The 19,101-nt window shown below is 37.8% G+C and overlaps 1 protein-coding gene across 2 annotated transcripts in view; it reads left to right on the forward strand.

Moving 5' to 3' along the window:
- Nucleotides 1-19,101, forward strand: part of TBC1D5 (TBC1 domain family member 5) — a 538,167-nt gene that overhangs the window by 271,128 nt on the left and 247,938 nt on the right. For both annotated transcript variants that reach the window (XM_082654224.1, XM_082654225.1), the window contains exon 5: nucleotides 18,112-18,220. In XM_082654224.1, coding sequence (XP_082510350.1) covers nucleotides 18,112-18,220 — 109 coding nt within the window. The remainder of the gene's footprint in view (nucleotides 1-18,111; nucleotides 18,221-19,101) is intronic.

A 19,101-nucleotide genomic window follows, 5' to 3' on the forward strand; every position in this document is an offset into this window, starting at 1 on the left:
CTTTATAACTTGAATTTGCTTGAGTAAATGTTTATATATTTTGTATCTCCTTAACAGGGAAGCCTAGGAAGAAGAAAGATTAATGTATTTCCAGTAATATTTGAAAATTCATATACTGAACCAAAGTGATGTAAGAACTAGGTTGTTCTCTTATGGGGAATAAAAAGTAGAGATCGAGTAATAATACATTTTGGCATTATAGGTAGCAATGCAGATTCTTGAAGAAGTACTTTAATTGGAGTACATTGCCCTTATGGTTAATAAGTTCCAATACTTGTGTGTTGATGCTATAAAATATATGCAAGAACCACTGTACACTTGGAAACTCATTAGAATATTAAGCTATAATTCCTTCTTTTCTATAATAAGTATGGAATTTATGCTGAGAATCTTTATCTTTTTCTTGAACACATATTCTGTATACCTAGCTGGAAATGTGTCATTTGTTTCTTCAGATCCCAGGCAAGCTGTTAACATCTAGAGTAGGGCCTTATATTCAGGAAGCACTTAATAAAAGTGTGGTAATTGTGAAAGTTTTTACAGTTTGTTTATGAATTCCAGAAACGAGGTGGTAATTGAGATGCTTGACATCTTTATTTTATACCAGTTGGGGTCTTTATAAATAATCAGTCATTCAAGTGTCACAGATACTACAGAAGGCTTATGTTCCCATGGTGTTCTAGAAGCATATTATAACAGCAGTAAAAGCTCACGTGTTGTCATTCTATTTTCTCTGTACCCATCCCACCTTATAAATGTTGGAGTTCTCCAGAACCTTCTTTTAGTGCTGAAGTGTAATATAAAGTTTGGAATTTGACATATTAAATAATAGGTAGAATCCTCTATCTGAACACGTTGATCACACCAAAAAAAAAAAAAAGATGAATAAAAAATATATTTATTTATGGCCATGCTGCACAGCTTACAGGATTTCAGTTCCCCAACCAGGGATTGAACCTGGGCCACAGCAGTGAAAGTGCAGAATCCTGACCACTAGACCACCAGGGAACTCTCTATAAAAGATATTTAAATAAATATTCATGTTTGTCATGTAACTGAGGAATGCTAAGATGATAACATGTGTGAAATCCATGGTGGGAATATCAGTATTAGATATAAATACAGTTTAAAAAAATCCAAGACAAAAGGAAAATAAAGATGTATTTCAAAGGCAGGAAAACCCATATGTATATATCAACTTCATTGGTGAATTATACTTCATACCTGCATTTGTAGTTAGCTAATTGTAGTAACTAATGGACAGCAAGTTAAGAGAAATGTGTTAATATGAAGGCACAGTGTTATCTGGTAGTTTATTTTGTTCTTGAGTAGTTTGAAGATTAAAGTATCTTAGTATTATTGAATGATAATTGTACTTTGAAAATAAACTCCTAATGCAACTTTGCACAGTAAATACTAATGTTGTTAACTAATATAGTTTTAATCAATGCCTGTCAGTGTTGTAATGTTAGGATATTAATTTATGGTTGTAAGTAAAAAGGCAAGATAAAAAGCTCAGGTAGTACAGTGTATAAAAATGAGCTTTTAATAGTTGGCAGGCCAGTGCTGTTATTAAATAGTAGTATAGTATTTAAGGTGTGAAATGAATATTTTGCTACTGAATAGGCAATAGCTCTTACAATATAATGAGCTTATTTGTGAATTTGACACTTGGGTTAAATGCAGAATTCATAGAAGCACAGCTCTAGGGTATATTTTCATATCAGGTTAACTGATAAAACCTAGGAATTGTTGCAGAATCACGCTAAAATGGCAACAGAATTGTCAATAAAATTTACTTTTGAAAATGAAAATTATTTTTCCATTACTATCGGAGCTCTTTTAAAGCAAGTAGAAATAGGTTATTAGAAAAATGTGAATGTTCCAACCGTCAAATATCTTTAGCCTAACAAGTCTACCTTTGTGTTTTAAACCACCTCAGAAATCCTGACCTTTCTTCGCAGATAATTCTGGCTGTCAACCTAGTACTAGGATACTCAAGCTATATATGCTGTGCCTTGGGGTAATGATTAGCTCTAATTTTTTATCTACAGAATGGACATTATAATGTCTGACCTGCTTCCTTCCCACAACTGTTTTAAAGATCGAGATAGGACTGTATAAGATAAAGCCTTTTGAAAATCTAAATGCAAAGCTATGCATTAATATTATTAATTCTTTGTGCTTACCTCATGTGAACTGGCAACTTTGCTGCCTTATTGTTCACTTAACCTTCCACGTGTGTACCCTTTTATAGCATGTGCCAAGGTTTTATTAACTTTCCAATTCAGTCTTGAATTGGTCACCTAAGTCTATATTCTTTCCATTATTTGTTTATATTATTGTGGTCTTAGATGGTCAGTTATAAGAGGGCACAGTCTCTTTTTTTGTTGTTGTTGTTTTGTTTTTTGTTTATTAATAATATCTAAACATAGCGAGTTGGTTCGTATCCTGACTCCAAATGGAGACTTTGGACAAATCTTCGGCTCAGTTTCCTCACCTTGAATGTGGGGATAATAAAACACATTTGTTACAAGGAGTTAATGGGCTAATGTTGTGTGGCAGATGCTGAATAAATATTAGCTGCTTTTATCTTCCAGTCCATGTTATCCTCATCATTGTCATCATTGTTAATCTTCTGCTATTGTAGAATATTTTTACCGTGCGCTAATGTAGAGACACCAAAAGGAAGATTTAAAAACAAAATGTCTTACAGGAAAGTAACTTCTGTTTTTTAGCAGAAAGGAGGCTAAGAACAAGCTTAACCTGAGGCTTGATACTCTGTCTCTGTTGTATATTCCAGGTTGCCTTTGTATAACACATTTGTACACATAGTAGAGATAAGAAGAAGATGTTTTATTATGAGTATAAATTCAGAGATGGATTTTTGGAATTTTGACAAAGTTTGAAATTTACAATCAATGGACCATATCTATAGCTTTATGTGCCTAAGGCTCATAGATTTGTTTTTCAGAGGCTAGGAGGTTTCACTTTGGATTTGTGTCTCTTGTGGTTTGCATCTTTGATTCAGATAGAGTACAGCTGCATTTAACTCCTAAGGCACCAGTATGATGATTATATGGTGCCTGGGTAATAGCTAGATCTTGTTTTGGAAGTTTCTGTTAAAATTTAATTGTTTTTCTCCCAACTAATTTGCAGGTGATGTGGTAAAATGGAAAGATTAGAAGAATTGAGAAGATATTACTGGTTTATGCAGTATACCTTGTGCTTTTTAAAGACTAGTGTTAATGTCTTCTGTTAGATTAAATGAGCTTTCTCTGTTTCTTATTTCACCATTAAAACTGAGACCCTTTCAGACTGAGGGTATGAGAGCAGAGAAGTAGTTTGCCGATGAACAGTTTGCAGTAGATGTTTAACTTAGTGACTGTAGCACAGGGCCACATGGTAGGAGCGTTCTCTCCCCATCCCCCCTCCTCTTCCCAAGGGCAGCTGACCTTCTCCTCTCCAAAGAGGCGAGCCCCTTGCCAGCACATATGACTACAGACTATTACATTAATCTGTTTAGCTGTAGTACCAGCTGCTTGCATGTTTTTAATTATCTTATTAGATGGTATAACAGTGACCTATGTAATAAATTGAAGGTGAGCATTTAAAAATTTTCCCTTTTTTACCCTATGTTTTTAAATATCTTGATTGATCAAATTATGATATTCTGCAAAAGTTCATTGGAAGTCTGTATGGTTTTTTGAGTCAGTGTAAAGCTTTTAAAAGTATAATGTTATAATTACCAGTATAAAAATAACTTCATTTTTGAAAGAGTTAGGCTGTGTTTATGTAACCACAAATTCATGTTAAAATCTGTTGTTTTAAGAGTCAATTTAGAGAAAACTCAGACCAGTTATTTTGAGTTTCTCTGGGAAACTCAAAATATTGCTTAAATTTCAGACAGCATCTTGGCATTGTATAAATGGCATAGGATGGAATATAAATCATTTTAGATTATTTTAAAATAATTTTGTCTATTTAACTCTGATTTTCTAGATTCTGTGTATTCAGTGGTAAATCATCTTAGCTGACCCTAATTATTTTTACAATTTAATTTCACATGGTACCATTTTTTTTTTTTTTTTTTTCGGTACGCGGGCCTCTCACTGTTGCGGCCTCTCACTGTTGCGGCCTCTCCCGTTGTGGAGCACAGGCTCCCGACGCGCAGGCTCAGCGGCCATGGCTCACGGGCCCAGCCCCTCCGCGGCACGGGAGATCTTCCCGGACCGGGGCACGAACCCGTGTCCCCTGCATCGGCAGGTGGACTCTCAACCACTGTGCCACCAGGGAAGCCCACATGGTACCATTTTTGAGTGTATTTTCCCAAGCTGTGCCATTAGTAAAAATGTGTTATCTTCTGGATTTTGACAATTGGATAATTTTCAAATAATACCTTAAATGAAATGCTGACTCCAAGAGACAGTTCAAAATAATATCAACCAGTGATTGTCCAGTTATGAGTCATAGCCAATCAACAAAACTTGTAATGATTTAGTCAGAAACCCTGATGTTGAATTTTAAAAAAATGTAGTTGAATGCAAAAAAGAATTGCAAAATACTTATGTGTGTCTTTTGAATTAGCAAATCCTACAGCTGGCATAACAGGGTGACTTGAGCCTTGAAAAATGTGTAGTCCTTGAATAAGGACTATAAACTACACACTGTTTGTTTTTTTAACTAAGAAATATTCATTCTTTTTGGCTTCATAGTTTTTTCCCTCTAAAGAAAGACCAAGTTTCATATTTCAAAAGAACTTTTGTTGAAGAAATAAGGGAAAAATTTCCCCTTTATATATTTTATTTTCTTTTTAAGGAAAGAAAATAAAAAGCCACTTGGCACTACAGTACTGATGGCATTATTTCTTGATATATATATATATATATATGTGTGTGTGTATATATATATATGTGTATATATATATATTAACGTCTTTATTGGAGTATAATTGCCTTACAATGGTGTGTTAGTTTCTGCTTTATAACAAAGTGAATCAGCTATACGTATACATATATCCCCGTATCTCCTCCCTCTTGGATCTCCCTCCCACCTTCCCTATCCCACCCCTCTAGGTGGTCACAAAGCACTGAGCTGATCTCCCTGTGCTATGCGGCTGCTTCCCACTAGCTATCTGTTTTACACTTGGTAGTGTATATATGTCCATGCCACTCTTTCAGTTCGTCCCAGCTTACCCTTCCCCCTCCCCGTGTCCTCAAGTCCATTCTCTATGTCTGCGTCTTTATTCCTGTCCTGCGCCTAGGTTCATTAGAACCAATTTTTTTTTTTTTTTAGATTCCATATATATGTGTTAGCATATGGTATTTGTTTTTCTATTTCTTGATATTGATCAGAGCTTCCACAGTTGCCTCCCTTTCTCAGTGTGGTGTATTCTGTAGCCCACAGAGTCAAAGGCTGTTTAAGTTGGTTAAAAGTTTAAAAAAAATTATAGTTGGTTTAGCTTTTTGAATTTAAAAGTTGTCTTTTTCTGAATAAGGAAGAAAACCATTAATCTGAACTTTCTTTAGTCAGTGAAGAAATTTTTAAAATTAGGCTTCAAGTTTTATCACAAAGACGTTTATGTATCCTATTTACATGTAATTAATAATTTGGGAGGATGTGGGAAATATCCTTACATCATTTACATTTATTGTTGGTATAGTACCTTCCTCCTCACCCCGATTTGTATGTAAGAGGGTCATATGTCTCTTGAAATGACAATGAAGCAGTGATTCAAAATATTAGAGATAATAGGGCAAAAGCATACTTTGGATTTAAAATTAGAAATCTAGGTTCTGGTTATGCTCTTAGAATGATATAAATTTGTTAATCTATTATTTTTAGGAATACGGATTTATAGAAACAATTTAATTATTGAAAGTTATACTGTATTAGTTTGTTTGGGCTGCTATAACAAATTACCAGAGACTAGGTAGCTTATAAACAACAGAAATTTATTTCTCACAATTTAGAGGCTGGGAAGTTCAAGATTAAGATGCTGGTAGATTTGGTGTTTGATGGAGCCCACTTCCGGGTTCATAGATGGAGTCTTTTCACTACGTTCTCACTTGGCTGTAGGGGCAGGAAAGATCTCTGGGAGCCTCTTTTGTAAAGGCACTAATTCCATTCATTAGGGCTCAGCCCTGATGACTTACTCACCTCTGAAAGGCCCCACCCCCAAACACTGTCACATTGGGTGTCAGGATTCAGAACATGAATCTGTGGGGGCCACATTCAGTCCATAACACATACTAAAGATAATCAAGACCAAACTGAATTCCCCATCCCACTCCTTCTCCACCCACTCATCTTAAGTTCCTGAGGCCTTGCCTTTTACATTATTTTTCCAGGACATAGCTTAGTAAATAGATGAAAGAGGAGGACCTAGAATTAGGGTTTCTTTCCTGATTCTTAGAAAGTTGCTTTCCTCACTTTGATGGGATGCCTGTATTTTGCTGAGAATCTATATAATTATATGACACTGACTCTTTAAGTTCTTAAGAATAAATACATAATTTAGGGAAACAGTTTAGAAAAACTACACAGATAGAAATAAGACAGAATAAAGTTTACATCTTAGCTCCAGCACTTACTGACTGCGTGATCTTAGGCAAGGTAATTAACCTCCCTGATTCCTAATTACTTCATTTGTGAAGCTGGAGTATTAACAGCTCCTGTATCACCGAGTTGTAGAGTTGTAGAGTTCTACACAAATGTGTAGAACTGCTGGACCAGTCACCTAACACATAGTGAGTAACAATACTAGTTTCTTTCTTTTCTCTGTCTTTTCTAAAACATCCTTTAAGTTTTAATCAACTTTTTCACCTAACAAAGTTGGCCTTCGTCTCAGAAAAGTGTTTTAAATTTACTCATTTTTTTTATTTTTGCCTGTGTTGGATCTTCGTTGCTGCGTGCAGGCTTTCTCTAGTTGCAGCGAGCGGGGGCTACTCTTTGTTGTGGGGCACGAGCTCTAGGCACGCGGGCTCAGTAGCTCTGGTGCAAGGGCTTAGTTGCTCCTTGGCATGTGGGATCTTCCTGGACCAGGGATCGAACCCGTGTCCCCTGCCTTGGCAGGCAGATTCTTAACCACTGTGCCACCAGGGAAGTATTTTGAAATTCTATATAGTTTTAAAGTGGCAGTAAATTTCTGATGTTTGATTTGATGGACAATTTATATGTCTCAAAGATATAGTTTAAGGGTGAAATTTACATAGAATATTTTAATAAAATTGGTATTTAATATTTGTCTCTTTTCTATATCAGATTACCTTGCCTTTTGAGGGAAAGTGGCAGTGGTTAATAATCCTATTTTTTTCATTTATTACTAATCCAGAGCTTTCAAAAGTGCTTTTGTGACATTTGTTTATATATATATATACACATATGTATATACGTGTGTGTGTATATATATATATATATATAAACATCCATTTCCATTCCGGCGTATGGAAAAACCCAAACGAACTTTTTGGCCAACCCAAATATATATGAAAGTTTGTTGTTGTTCATCATGAGACTTAACATATCTTCATTCATTCTGCAGATCATTATTCTGCACCCATTACAGGCCAGCCAGTGTGCTAGACAAAGATTAAAACAAAACCCTGCTCTTGGTGCACTCGTGATCTAGGAGGGGAGACAGACATGGAAGCAACTACATGAGGACTGGTGTCATCGTGGGGGCATTTCACCAAGAACTAGGGGAATACCAGACGGGCTAGTTAATATTGAGGGTGGGTTGTGGTTGGGAGGAAAGATATGTTTGCTAGACAAAGTAGATGAACAGGAGTTTTCTGTGTGGTGAACAATATGAACAAAGACGTTCTTCATTTTCTACTGCAGCAATGCATTCTTTGGGGGTTTGGGGCACTCAGAATGGGTAGATTCGGTTGGCCTTGTATTTGTCAGTGACAAACTCATACAACATGGGTATTTACGTATAACTGTTTCATTGTGGTGACATTGTAACTTTGCAGGAACTGCTATTTTGACAGTAGGTTTCAGTGTATCATAGATGTTTGATATATCTAAATCAGTGATCAAAATTTTTAACTGGGAGTTGAAAATGTGAATCTTTAAATTGCACAAAATTATATGAAATAGTTGATAATGTTACAATTGAGAGTGAATATTATGTGCCTAGAAATAAGGGAGAAATCAATAAACCAGCTATGGAATAAAATTAGCCTGGTAATGAGAGAATATTTGAAAATTAAAAAGATGTCCTAGTATCATCTGAACGTATGGACCTAGTTTTCATTCCATGATTATAGAGGCCCTTTTCTGAGACAGATATAGAAGTAGTTTAGTCTGGTTGACATATTCTCAAGGAGTTTCAAAGATTGTATTTCCAGCTACTTGTTCAGATTAGAAAAATAATTTGGATGACATGACCAAGTCTCTGAACCCATCTGAGGCAAAGCAGAATAGTTGCACACCATCTCTTAACTCTCACTCCGGTTTTTCACATGCTTCTAGATCTTAAAGCTCCCTTGAGTGGTAGAGCCCCACTGTCACTGAATCAGGCACAGAGCTCTGGTAGCTTGGATCTTGTTGGGTTCACAAGAATAAATTTATAATCTCCAAAGTAACTCCTGTCCTTTGCTTGCCCGTCCCTCCTCCACAGGCACCACAGGGCCACGCCCAGAGCCTGAGTCTCTCCTTTGTATTCTGACCTCATTTATTCCCACCTGAGAGATCTGGGAAAGGGTGGAGGGGGTAGGATAAATAAAGAGAGCCAGAGTGGTCTGTTTGGCATTTTGAACACTGCTCTCACCCTGCTGCCCCTGAGCTGCTGCCCCTGAGCTGCTTATGGAGTCTGCTCCCTAGAGAAGGAGCCCGTTTCCCTGCCTCTGTCTCTCTAGGTACCATTCCTAATTATAGTATTTTTAAAAGTTCTGTAGAAAAAATGAAAATTTTCTTCCGGGGCTGATTTTCAATCTTATAGTAGCATTCCACGCAACAACTTTACGAAAACATCCCACTCTCGTTCGTTAGAAAGGTATCTGTGGTCGTATAATTAATTGTTTTGTGGCATCCATTTGGGAATATCTGAATTATCACGTGTATGAACTAACAGAACAGCAAATAACAAAGTAACGAAAGGTCTTTTATGAAGTCAGAACTAGATCTGGGTTCTTTTGAAGTACATGAACTTTCAAATAACATAAAATTTCAGCAGTGGAGAATATGTCTGCATATTAACAGAGGATTTTTTATGAAGCATAATTTAATTTGGGCAAGGAGGTCGTGAGAAAACCACTCGTCTTCCACTGTGATGTGGAGCAGCTGTTTCAAAAAATCGGTGCGAGAAGTACCGCTGCCACTGGTGTTTAGGCCTGCGTGGGAAGCAGCGTGCGGGCTGGAACCGGGTCTCCACACCCTAATTCCTCCACTTCAGTGTCTCCAGTGTCTACTGTTGAGAAAAGGGATCTCCCCTCTTTTCTTTGTAGATGCAGTAACATATCAGTTATTTAGAGGTCAAATTTCTAATATCTTCACCCAAGGAGGATGTAATCAGAGAGTTAGAAATGGGGAAAATGTTAAAATAGCCGAAGAGTTTGTTTATTTAGGTAGATTTAGTCACAGGAAAGCCCTTCTAGTTCTTAAAGTGCTTATCTAATTTCTCATTTTTTTTCCTTGAAAAAGGCTAATATAGTTTATGTTGTTGAAATAGGCTAGAATGTATGACAGTTCAGAGTTTACTTTGTTGTCTTGGTTTTAAGAAAGAAAAAGTGAGCAAGTGACAGGGGTGGAGATTTAGGATTTCTGAAAGCTAACATTATTTTACGAATCGATAGCTGATCGCCTGAAAACCATGGTCATGAGAGAAATGCCACCAAAAACAGAATAGAAAACTCCAAAAGCCAAGCAGCGTGGAGTTATTTAATGTAGAAGCAAATAGCCATGCATTCCCCAAATGTATATCACATCTGGAAAAAAACTACTTTATGTTTTAGAAATGTTTTGGTACTCTCAACATTTTTTTTTTTTTTTTTTTTTTTGCGGTACGCGGGCCTCTCACTGCTGTGGCCTCTCCCGTTGCGGAGCACAGGCTCCGGACGCGCAGGCTCAGCGGCCATGGCTCACAGGCCCAGCCGCTCCACGGCATGTGGCATCTTCCCGGACTGGGGCATGAACCCGTGTCCCCTGCATCGGCAGGCGGACTCTCAACCACTGCGCCACCAGGGAAGCCTCTCTCAACATTTTTGAGTTGAGAAAATGGCATACATTGGCCTTTCATCATGCTGGGTAAATTAGGTATTCAAGCATGGATTTTTAAAATCAGTGCATTCTTTTTCTTTTTAACTATAAATGAGTGATGTTTTCTAGTCACCCAGGGGTTGGGGGTATTTCCTTATTTTTCCGGTGGCCCATGTAAAGTTGTTTTCCCAGGTACGTTAGTCTAACAAATTATAAAGTACACATTGACCTTGAATTAAAGTTTATTTGATCACGTGGCCCGTTGATCTTAATTTTAAATTACCATTTCCTGGATCTTTGAGCCAGTCTCTTGCCAAGTATGATTATAATATGCTCATAGTCCAAATCTCAGGTCTGATTCTTTCCAGTATCGATCATTTTCGGTAACTTATAGATGTACCACTGTCATCACTAAAGATCTGCTTTTCTAACTTTTATGTGTGTGAGTCTGTATGTGTGAGTGTGCGTGTATGTGTGAGTGTGTGTGTGTGTTAGTGTGTGTGAGCGTGTTGTGAGTGTGAGCGTGTGTGTTGTGTGTTAGTATGTGTGTGAGTGTGAGTGTTGTGTAAGAGTGTGTGAGTGCGTGTGTGTGAGTGAAGAGGGAGGTGGGAGGAAGCAGGAGGCAGAGAGAGGTGATGAAGACAGAAACACAGTGGGAGGCAGTGAGCTAAGAGACGAAAAAGAAAAAAAGAAAACTTTTACATGTATATCTGATTTTACTTCGAGTGAAATTTTTTTTTTTTTTGCGGTACACGGGTCTCTCACTGTTGTGGCCTCTCCCGTTGTGGCTGTGCTCCGGATGCGCAGGCTCAGCGGCCATGGCTCACGGGCCCAGCCGCTCCGCGGCATGTGGGATCTTCCCGGACCGGGGCACGAACCCGTGTCCCCTGCATCGGCAGGCGGACTCTCAACCACTGCACCACCAGGGAAGCCCAGAGTGAATTTTATACTGTGTTACGTCTCTCATAGAATCATCTTGATTTTTTAACCACTTGTATATAGGCTAGCTTTTAATGTATTTCTGTTTTCTTTCCCCAGGGACACTATATGAGTATGTATCATGTGCATATTTATCTTTACATCTCTTGAAACTTTTTAGTTGTTACTTTAAAAGGGAATGTATATATGAATGGTTTATCATCCTAAAACAGTTTCACTGTCCGATATAGGAACCACTAGTGACATGGGGCTAAGTTTAGGTTTAAATTAATTAAAATAAGACAATAAACAACTGTCGTTCAGTTGCACTAGCCATATTTCACCTGTTTAGTAGGCACGTGTGAGTAGTGATTACCATATTGGATGGTCAGATAGAGGACATTTCTGTCATCTTAGGAAGTTCTATTGCATAGTGCTGGTCATCAAATGAATGATGGATTCAGTTAAAATATAATCCACTTAAATCTTTTTAAGAGAAAGTATTTATTTCAAAAGTACATGTATTTCTATATGTGTTATTCCCTACAAGTCAACCCAGTGTTGGAAAACATGGTTTAGGAAACAGGATTGAGTTTTAATTAGGACATCAGATTTTGGGAAATAAATGCTTTTTTCTAAATGACTAGAAAATAATTTGTTTTCAATTCTGTATTTCCATTGCAGTATTGTTTACATCATAGACTGTGTGGTAAATTCTTTATCATATAGAAAATAAGATATGAAGTCCATGCTGGTTATCACCAATAGCAAGGAAAACAAGGGTGGGACAGGGGGGCCAAGAAGGTGGAGGTCTGCACCAAGGTGTCTTGAAGAAAGGGATTTCCCCTACTTGTTAATTACATAAGAAACGTCAGTAAACCATGGAATAGAAAGCATTCATTTCAGACAACTTCGTAGCGATTGTCTGTAACGCCTTTTCTCACCTCATTTCTATATGTTTGATCCTTTGATTAGTAATATGACCTTTATTATGTGCTTAATTTTTTATAACCTCGTGACACGGCTTTTCTTATTTCTTTTCTAAAAGTACATTTGTTGAGTACTTTTAATATGATCCTGAATTTAGAAGCTCTTAAACACTATTATTTGAAGAAAATAATACATTAAAAAAAAAAAGATGATTATATCTGACAGTCCAAAACTGTTGCTAACTCAGTTGTTATCCACCTTGTGAATATTGACGTGGAAGCTCAAGATTTCTCAATTCACAGTTAAATCCAAACCCGAATCAAAACATCATTGTAAATTAATTTTAACACACCACCACACGCTGAACTATCAGTTGCCTTTGTTTCAATGATGCCTCATCACATGAGAACATTTTTCACCTAGAAATATGAAGAAATCCATTTTAGGCTTGTGAGTAATTGTGAGTTGTTTTTGTTTTTATATGTATAAGTAATATGCCCTGATGTTTCATTATGGAGGGAAAAAAAGAAAGCTTTAAATAAAAGTAAGTTTTTAAAAATTCCTGATATAGGAAGCAAAAAAGCCAGTATAGTTTCTAATTGCCTTTTAGAGTCTCTGAGTTCCCTCATTACCTGTGATTTAAGCTAAAAATGAGGTAATTATAGATAACATCAGTGTTTATCTGGATGATCTTGGCACCTGCAGTCCTAATGTTGTAGCTTACCCAGATCTGGTGCCACACTTTATAGTCTGATGCTGACATACCTAATTTACACTTCTCCTATTTCCTTTGATTTTTAAGTTAGACGTTCCTTGTTCTATTTCGATAGTATTTTAAAAGCCACCCCTTTAAAATGGTGTAAAGGCACATACTTTTCTATGTGGAATATTGGAATCATGGTACAGCCCTTTCATTAAGAGAAATCTTTCCCTGATATATTTCTATACAGATTTAAAAATTTACTGTGTCCTTTCTCCCTTTGCATTTGATAAAGCAAATATGATCGTAATTAATATGGCAATCTCCTCACATATTGGCATGCACTTTAGGATTATAAAATTGTAGAAACCGTTGTGCATCAGATGCAGTTTTCTCACCTGTGGTTCCTCACCTTCAAGTATTCTACCCATCTTGTCTGCCTTAAAGACCACCTTCCTTTGACCTGGCCTTTAGTTCTACTGTTCTACTAGTCTACTGTTCCTCTACTGTTCTACTGTTCCTTTAGTCACATCTCAAGGACGAGATGACGAAGGTTGACTGGTGACCTTGTAAACCACAGGGCCATCTCTGAGAGCTCCTGCTCCACCCCGCCGCCCCCAGCTCATCTGTGACTTCTTGACCTTCCCTGTGGTGACGAGCCCTCCTCTGCTCCACCCAGCAACTTTATTATCAGTCAAAGCCAACGTAGCTCCTCTTGACCAAGTATTGGAGATACTTAGTACTAGACTTGTAGTAGTATGTAGTGTGTAGTCTATGAACTCTTCTCAGTTATTTTAACTGTCTGGATTTCTTACGTTAGCTCCACAGAGACATTGTTCCCTGTCTAAATAAAGCCAGGAAATCGGGTAAAACCATCATATAAAGTATATCTAGTGTATCCTCATTTGGGACAACAATTCAGGCATTTTTTATTCCAGAATTGCCTCGTCATTTTTGCATTCTTTAGGTTACGAAAGTATTTAAACAATTAAATTGAGAAGCCGCTAACCAGTTTCATACCAATTTTATGTGCGTATCTTGGGAAAATACATTAAAATATATCATTAGAAATAGTTATCTCCTTATGATCATCAGCCGTATTTCTTCACTGCAAATTCTAGTTGATTTCCATGTCAAAAAAAAAAAAAAATTGCAAGAGCCTTAACTACCTAAATAGTTCTTCTTAAATGAAAGGCATCCATTGCTGCTGCAAAAATTAATTTCACTTATTTAGAAATTATTGTAGTGTTCATGGCCAATGAATGTTCTTCCCTGAGGAACACAGAGGTGGTCTCAGAATCCTGAACACAGTGCTTCCAGGGCAGCCAGTACTAATCTGCTAACATTGGCAGGGGAAATGAAACAGCCCATTCCTGCCTCTTCTTGCTTAGATGCTGGTTACGGTTTCAGGGACCCAGTGCCTGCAATGCAGAGTCTTTGCCACTAGATGGCACTAGTGCGTTATCCAGAGAGTTTTTAAGGCCCAGGTTCCATTTGAGGCGATTATGCACCTAAATGTCCCATGTGTTCTTAAACCACTCACAGTATCTGTTGACTTACCTTCTCAGTCCAACTGGTGAAAACCTCTCTATACTTTTGGTCTTGATGTTCAAACTCTAAAAATGTAAGAAAGAAAATATAAGGTCGCATTCCTATCTTGCCTTGTTGCCAGGGGCCGTTTATGTCCTTTGATGTGTGCAGTATTATGCTTCCCTTTAGTGTTTTCAGCCATGTTATTCTGGAAGATGCTTTTCCTAATTCTCATTCCATTTCTCTCTTGACAACTTATTTAATTTTTCTGGGCCTCAGTTTTGTCATTCATGGAGGGGGGAGGGGTTAAAATTATTCACCCCAGGAGGGTTGTTGTAGAGGTTAAAAGTGATTTACCCAAAATATTATATATTTTGAATGGACTTTTTTTAAGCATTTTTGAATGGATTTTTTTTTTAGCATTTTGAGAACATCGCTGCTAGATTTTTGCTGTGACAGACTATATGTTTTCCTATGTAAGACAAAGTTTAGCAACTACCTTTTCTTTATTTTTGTTAATTAAACTGCAGAATTCCACCACTGACTCCTCAGTACTTACTATTATTTTCCCAGGTCTTCACCTGAGTTCAGGAGTGTTGTCCACCATTTGTATTTGTGATTGGAAAAAACTTTTATTTTTTTCCAGCTCCCTTCAAAGGGCTCAACTTTCCAACATTTTGTCCTCTATAGACTGTTTAACCTCTGACAGCTCAGTTTTTAGGGTGGCATTTCAGTGCCTACGGGGATACTATTTATCGTTTTTTACACCGAGTTTTAATTTTTAGATATAAGATTATTTCACCCTCCTCTGCACTGCCAGAGTGCTTTGCCTTAATCATATGATTATTGGTTTACACATCCATCTACTCTCTTTAACTTTTTAAAATTTCTTTTTCAAATCTCTGAGTGCTAAGCACACAGTAGGCACTAAATAGATGTTTATTATGTTTACTCTGTATCACAGTTTAATGAAACACCATTCCATAGAAGAGAAAGACAATTAATACGTTTTCTTGTGGCCTTTATATAGTATCTCTGTTGTTAGAGCTCTCCATCAGTTTGAGATTTGTGCCTTAATTGGAACTATGAGTACCTATGAATAAATTTAAATGATTGTGAATTTCAGAGAGAATGTTTCCATTTCACATGCCTCAGTCTCCTTTATTCTTTACCAACACAGTAATCAAGGCACAGGGTCTTATTTGAGCTAACAAATAATTATCCTTCATTACGTAAGTGGTGTGTAACTTGACCTTGAAAGGCTCCTGACCTTGACAAGATGGCAGTGAATCTAGCCGCCAGCTGTGTCTACTTTCACAATGTCTTGGTACTTGTGAATAGGAGCTGATTTTGGAAGAGGCTGGAGGAGTCATTGCCTCACACTTTATCTCTCTGATCGGGAAGGTATTGGCGTTTTCAGGCCATGGAACTGCATGGTCTCGGACAAATTATTCCATTTGAAATCTGTGCTTTCTGTTCATAGACCACAAGCTATTTAAACATAGGCACGTTTTCGGAGATGTACTCCTGTAACGCTCTTTGTACTCGTTTTTTATCTCATCTTTGAGTATTACTACAAACTGTATAAAAACAAAACTTGAACTGTGAGATGTGGGTAATATATGTGAAACTGTTGGGAAATGGATAATGTATTTAAAATATGATAGATAATACAAACGGACTAAAGTGATGTTCCAAAAACTCAAGAATTCAGTGAACATCTCTTTGAACTTGGAGTGGCTAAGAATTACTTAAGCCTGAAGACAATGGAAAGAGCATCAAGAGGAAATAAATGTTAGGTTTAAATTATACACAAAAAGCTTCAGTGTGTTGAAAATCAAAATAATTGTGTTAAAAATACATATATATGGGGGCTTCCCTGGTGGCACAGTGGTTGAGAGTCTGCCTGCCGATGCAGGGGACACGGGTTCGTGCCCCGGTCCGGGAAGATCCCACGTGCTGCGGAGCGGCTGGGCCCGTGAGCCATGGCCACTGAGCCTGCGTGTCCGAAGCCTGTGCTCCGCAACGGGAGAGGCCACAACAGTGAGAGACCCGCATACCGCAAAAAACAAACAAACAAACAAACAAACAAACATATATATGGCGGACAAAGGTGTGATGTCTTTAAGGTATGAAAAACTTCTCTCAGAACAATAAGCCCAAGGCACCAAGATAAAAGCTGTGTTATAATTATTATTAATAATGATATTAATTTTCTAAAATGTTATGATATGCCAGTCCCCTTCTAAGGACTGTTCATATATTTTAATTCTTATGATAATTATTTGAGGTAGATGCTATTATTATTATTCCATTTTACAGAAAGGAAGTTTTAAAAAAGAAGAAATAAAATGGCCCAAAAGCATGAAAAATTTTCGGTTTTACTAATGATACAAAAGCAAGCGAAATCAAAATGAAATATTATTTTCTTCCATGAATAGCGTGATGGAAATAAGACATTTTCATGGAGTAGTGGTAGGAATTTCTTTCTTTCCAGCACAGTGTTGGCCTGTGTGTCGCATTTGTCACACTTAGCCACAAGCCCCTTCTGGCAGAAGCTTGGCGCGGCTGGAGATCAGTGCTGCGGGGCTGAGGCTGGAAGTTCTCCTGCTCGTGGCATTAGGGAACGTGCCATTGCCTCGGCCACTCTTCTGGAAAGCTCTGTGGGGAAGATGCAGCTTGCTCTGCAGTCAGGGTTTTGCACGTTAGGTGTGCAGTTGGTTATGATACCGGCTCTAAGATTGCCTTGCGTATGGCTGTCCTTTCTGAACACGAGTGGGGTCTGGCCGGCGACAACTGTGCATTACAGAGAAGGGTGATTGAGGGGTTTAGAGGCATCCTCTCGCGAGTTGGTCCCTGAAGAGATTGCCAGGCTTGCAGCTTTGATAATAAATTTTACATTATAAGTTTATTGTGGCATTATGGAATCTGAGAGAAATTTCATAAAGCTGCACTCAGTAGCCTCAACTGTTGACAAATGATTCTTGATGTTTAGTTTGGTACCAGACGCAGGGAATATAGGTCTTCTTCCTTTATTCAAACTCAGTAAATGGTTTGGGACAATTAATTTCCAATTGTTTCCCAGTAGGGCAGATTTACTTGTATATTAATGAGGCACAGGTGTTGGGCCCCTGGTGTCTGCATGCCTGGGAGGCATATTTCAGTTGTTTATCTCCTCAGCCATAGGTGCAGGCGGCAGGGTACTCAAGCTTGCCTTTCACAGTTTTTACAGTGAGGCTTTTTAATTTTTTTGATGTTTTTTTCACATTTGCCTGCACCTGTTAAAATTTTAAAACTGATCGTGTGGAAAGAAGTTGCAGAGATTTCAATAGTAAATAGTACTAAAAACTAAAGAAAGTAGTCTTCTATATAATTGCCCAGCTTGACATGAAAGAAAAATGAGTTGATTTAATGAGATATTTCAGGTGAGAAGCCAATATGATCCATGGCCCACTTTTTGGTTGTGTATTTTTGGAGCAAGTATATCTTTGTCAATGGCTAAAGCAGTCATATACTTATATTAATATTCATTTTTTTCTTGTTGATTCACTGAACTGCAGTACCATCATTTTAGAGGCAGTGGAGTAGCCTCCATAGACATTATGAATTTCAGTAGCTGGCATAATTATCGCGATCTACATATTCATTAAATCTACTAAAGAACTCTGTCCAAAAAGACAGCCATGCGTTCAGAAACAGTACACAAATAAATATATACATTTTAAAAGTTGCATTTCTGAGACTTATTTAAAATTAAATTCCTGTAGCAGTCCTCTCCAAGCAGAGAATTTTAACAAAAGGATCCCCATGCTTTGGTTTCTTGCATCTAGGAAAGAATGGGAAGAACTATTTGTAAACAACAATTACTTGGCAACAGTAAGGCAGAAGGGGATTAATGGGCAGCTGAGAAGCAGCAGGTTCCGCAGCATTTGCTGGAAGGTAAGAAGAAAATATTTATTTACAGTTTGTAGTTGCAGTATATCAACACTTTACCTGATGCCCCGGAAGATCACCCATGCGGGGGATCACTGAATTTTCCAAGAGACTTCACTCTCGAGGTTTGGGCTATCCAGGTTTATCTTTCATAGGACATTTGCTAATAAGGTTGAACCACCTTAGTCCTGGATAACCGGCGATGGTGAAGGAGTCATTTGAAATAACGGTCTTTTCATCCCATGTGATGGTGTGGAACTCAAGCAACGCCTTCCGGGTCCCCAGAGGCGTTTGCAGAAATCCTTGCTGCTGGAAGGGGGTGTGCGTGCGTGTGAATGTTTTCAGGCTCCTATTATATCAAGTGCCGTCATGTAGTCACTCTCCCTTTTTTCTTCACAAATAACAGATGGAAAAGATTTTCCATATTTTTTGTACTAGAAACACCGAGAGAAGGGCAGCAAGAAGGAGAAGTGGAGGGAGATTTGGTCAGTCTCCTTTCAGAGAAAGCCCATCAGTCACCACATGAGTGATGATGAGCTACAGTATCTCTTTCATCGCTCGGAAATCTGTCCCTTTTTGTTCTCTCAAAGTGAATCAGTTTAGATTGAGACTCACTTTTAAAATGACTTCTCTTGAAAGTTGTTTAGGATTCATCTGCACAAGTTCGGCATACGGAGCCTGCAGGTGAAGACAGTAAGGGACACGTAATGTAGTAGACAGTTTGACATTTAATTATTGAGATTTAATAGTCGAAGTGCATTTTCCTTGCATTTGGTGCAGGCAGTGGAGGCAGGGGTTGTGCTGCTCGGCTGTTTGTACACAGGAGGTTTAGGCCCACCCCCAACTCCTTGTTGTTGAACTTTTTCATGTCTCCTTCATTGGCTAAA

The sequence above is a fragment of the Grampus griseus genome (genome assembly GCF_964374135.1).
Source record: "Grampus griseus genome assembly, chromosome: 5".
Classification (NCBI taxonomy): domain Eukaryota; kingdom Metazoa; phylum Chordata; class Mammalia; order Artiodactyla; family Delphinidae; genus Grampus; species Grampus griseus.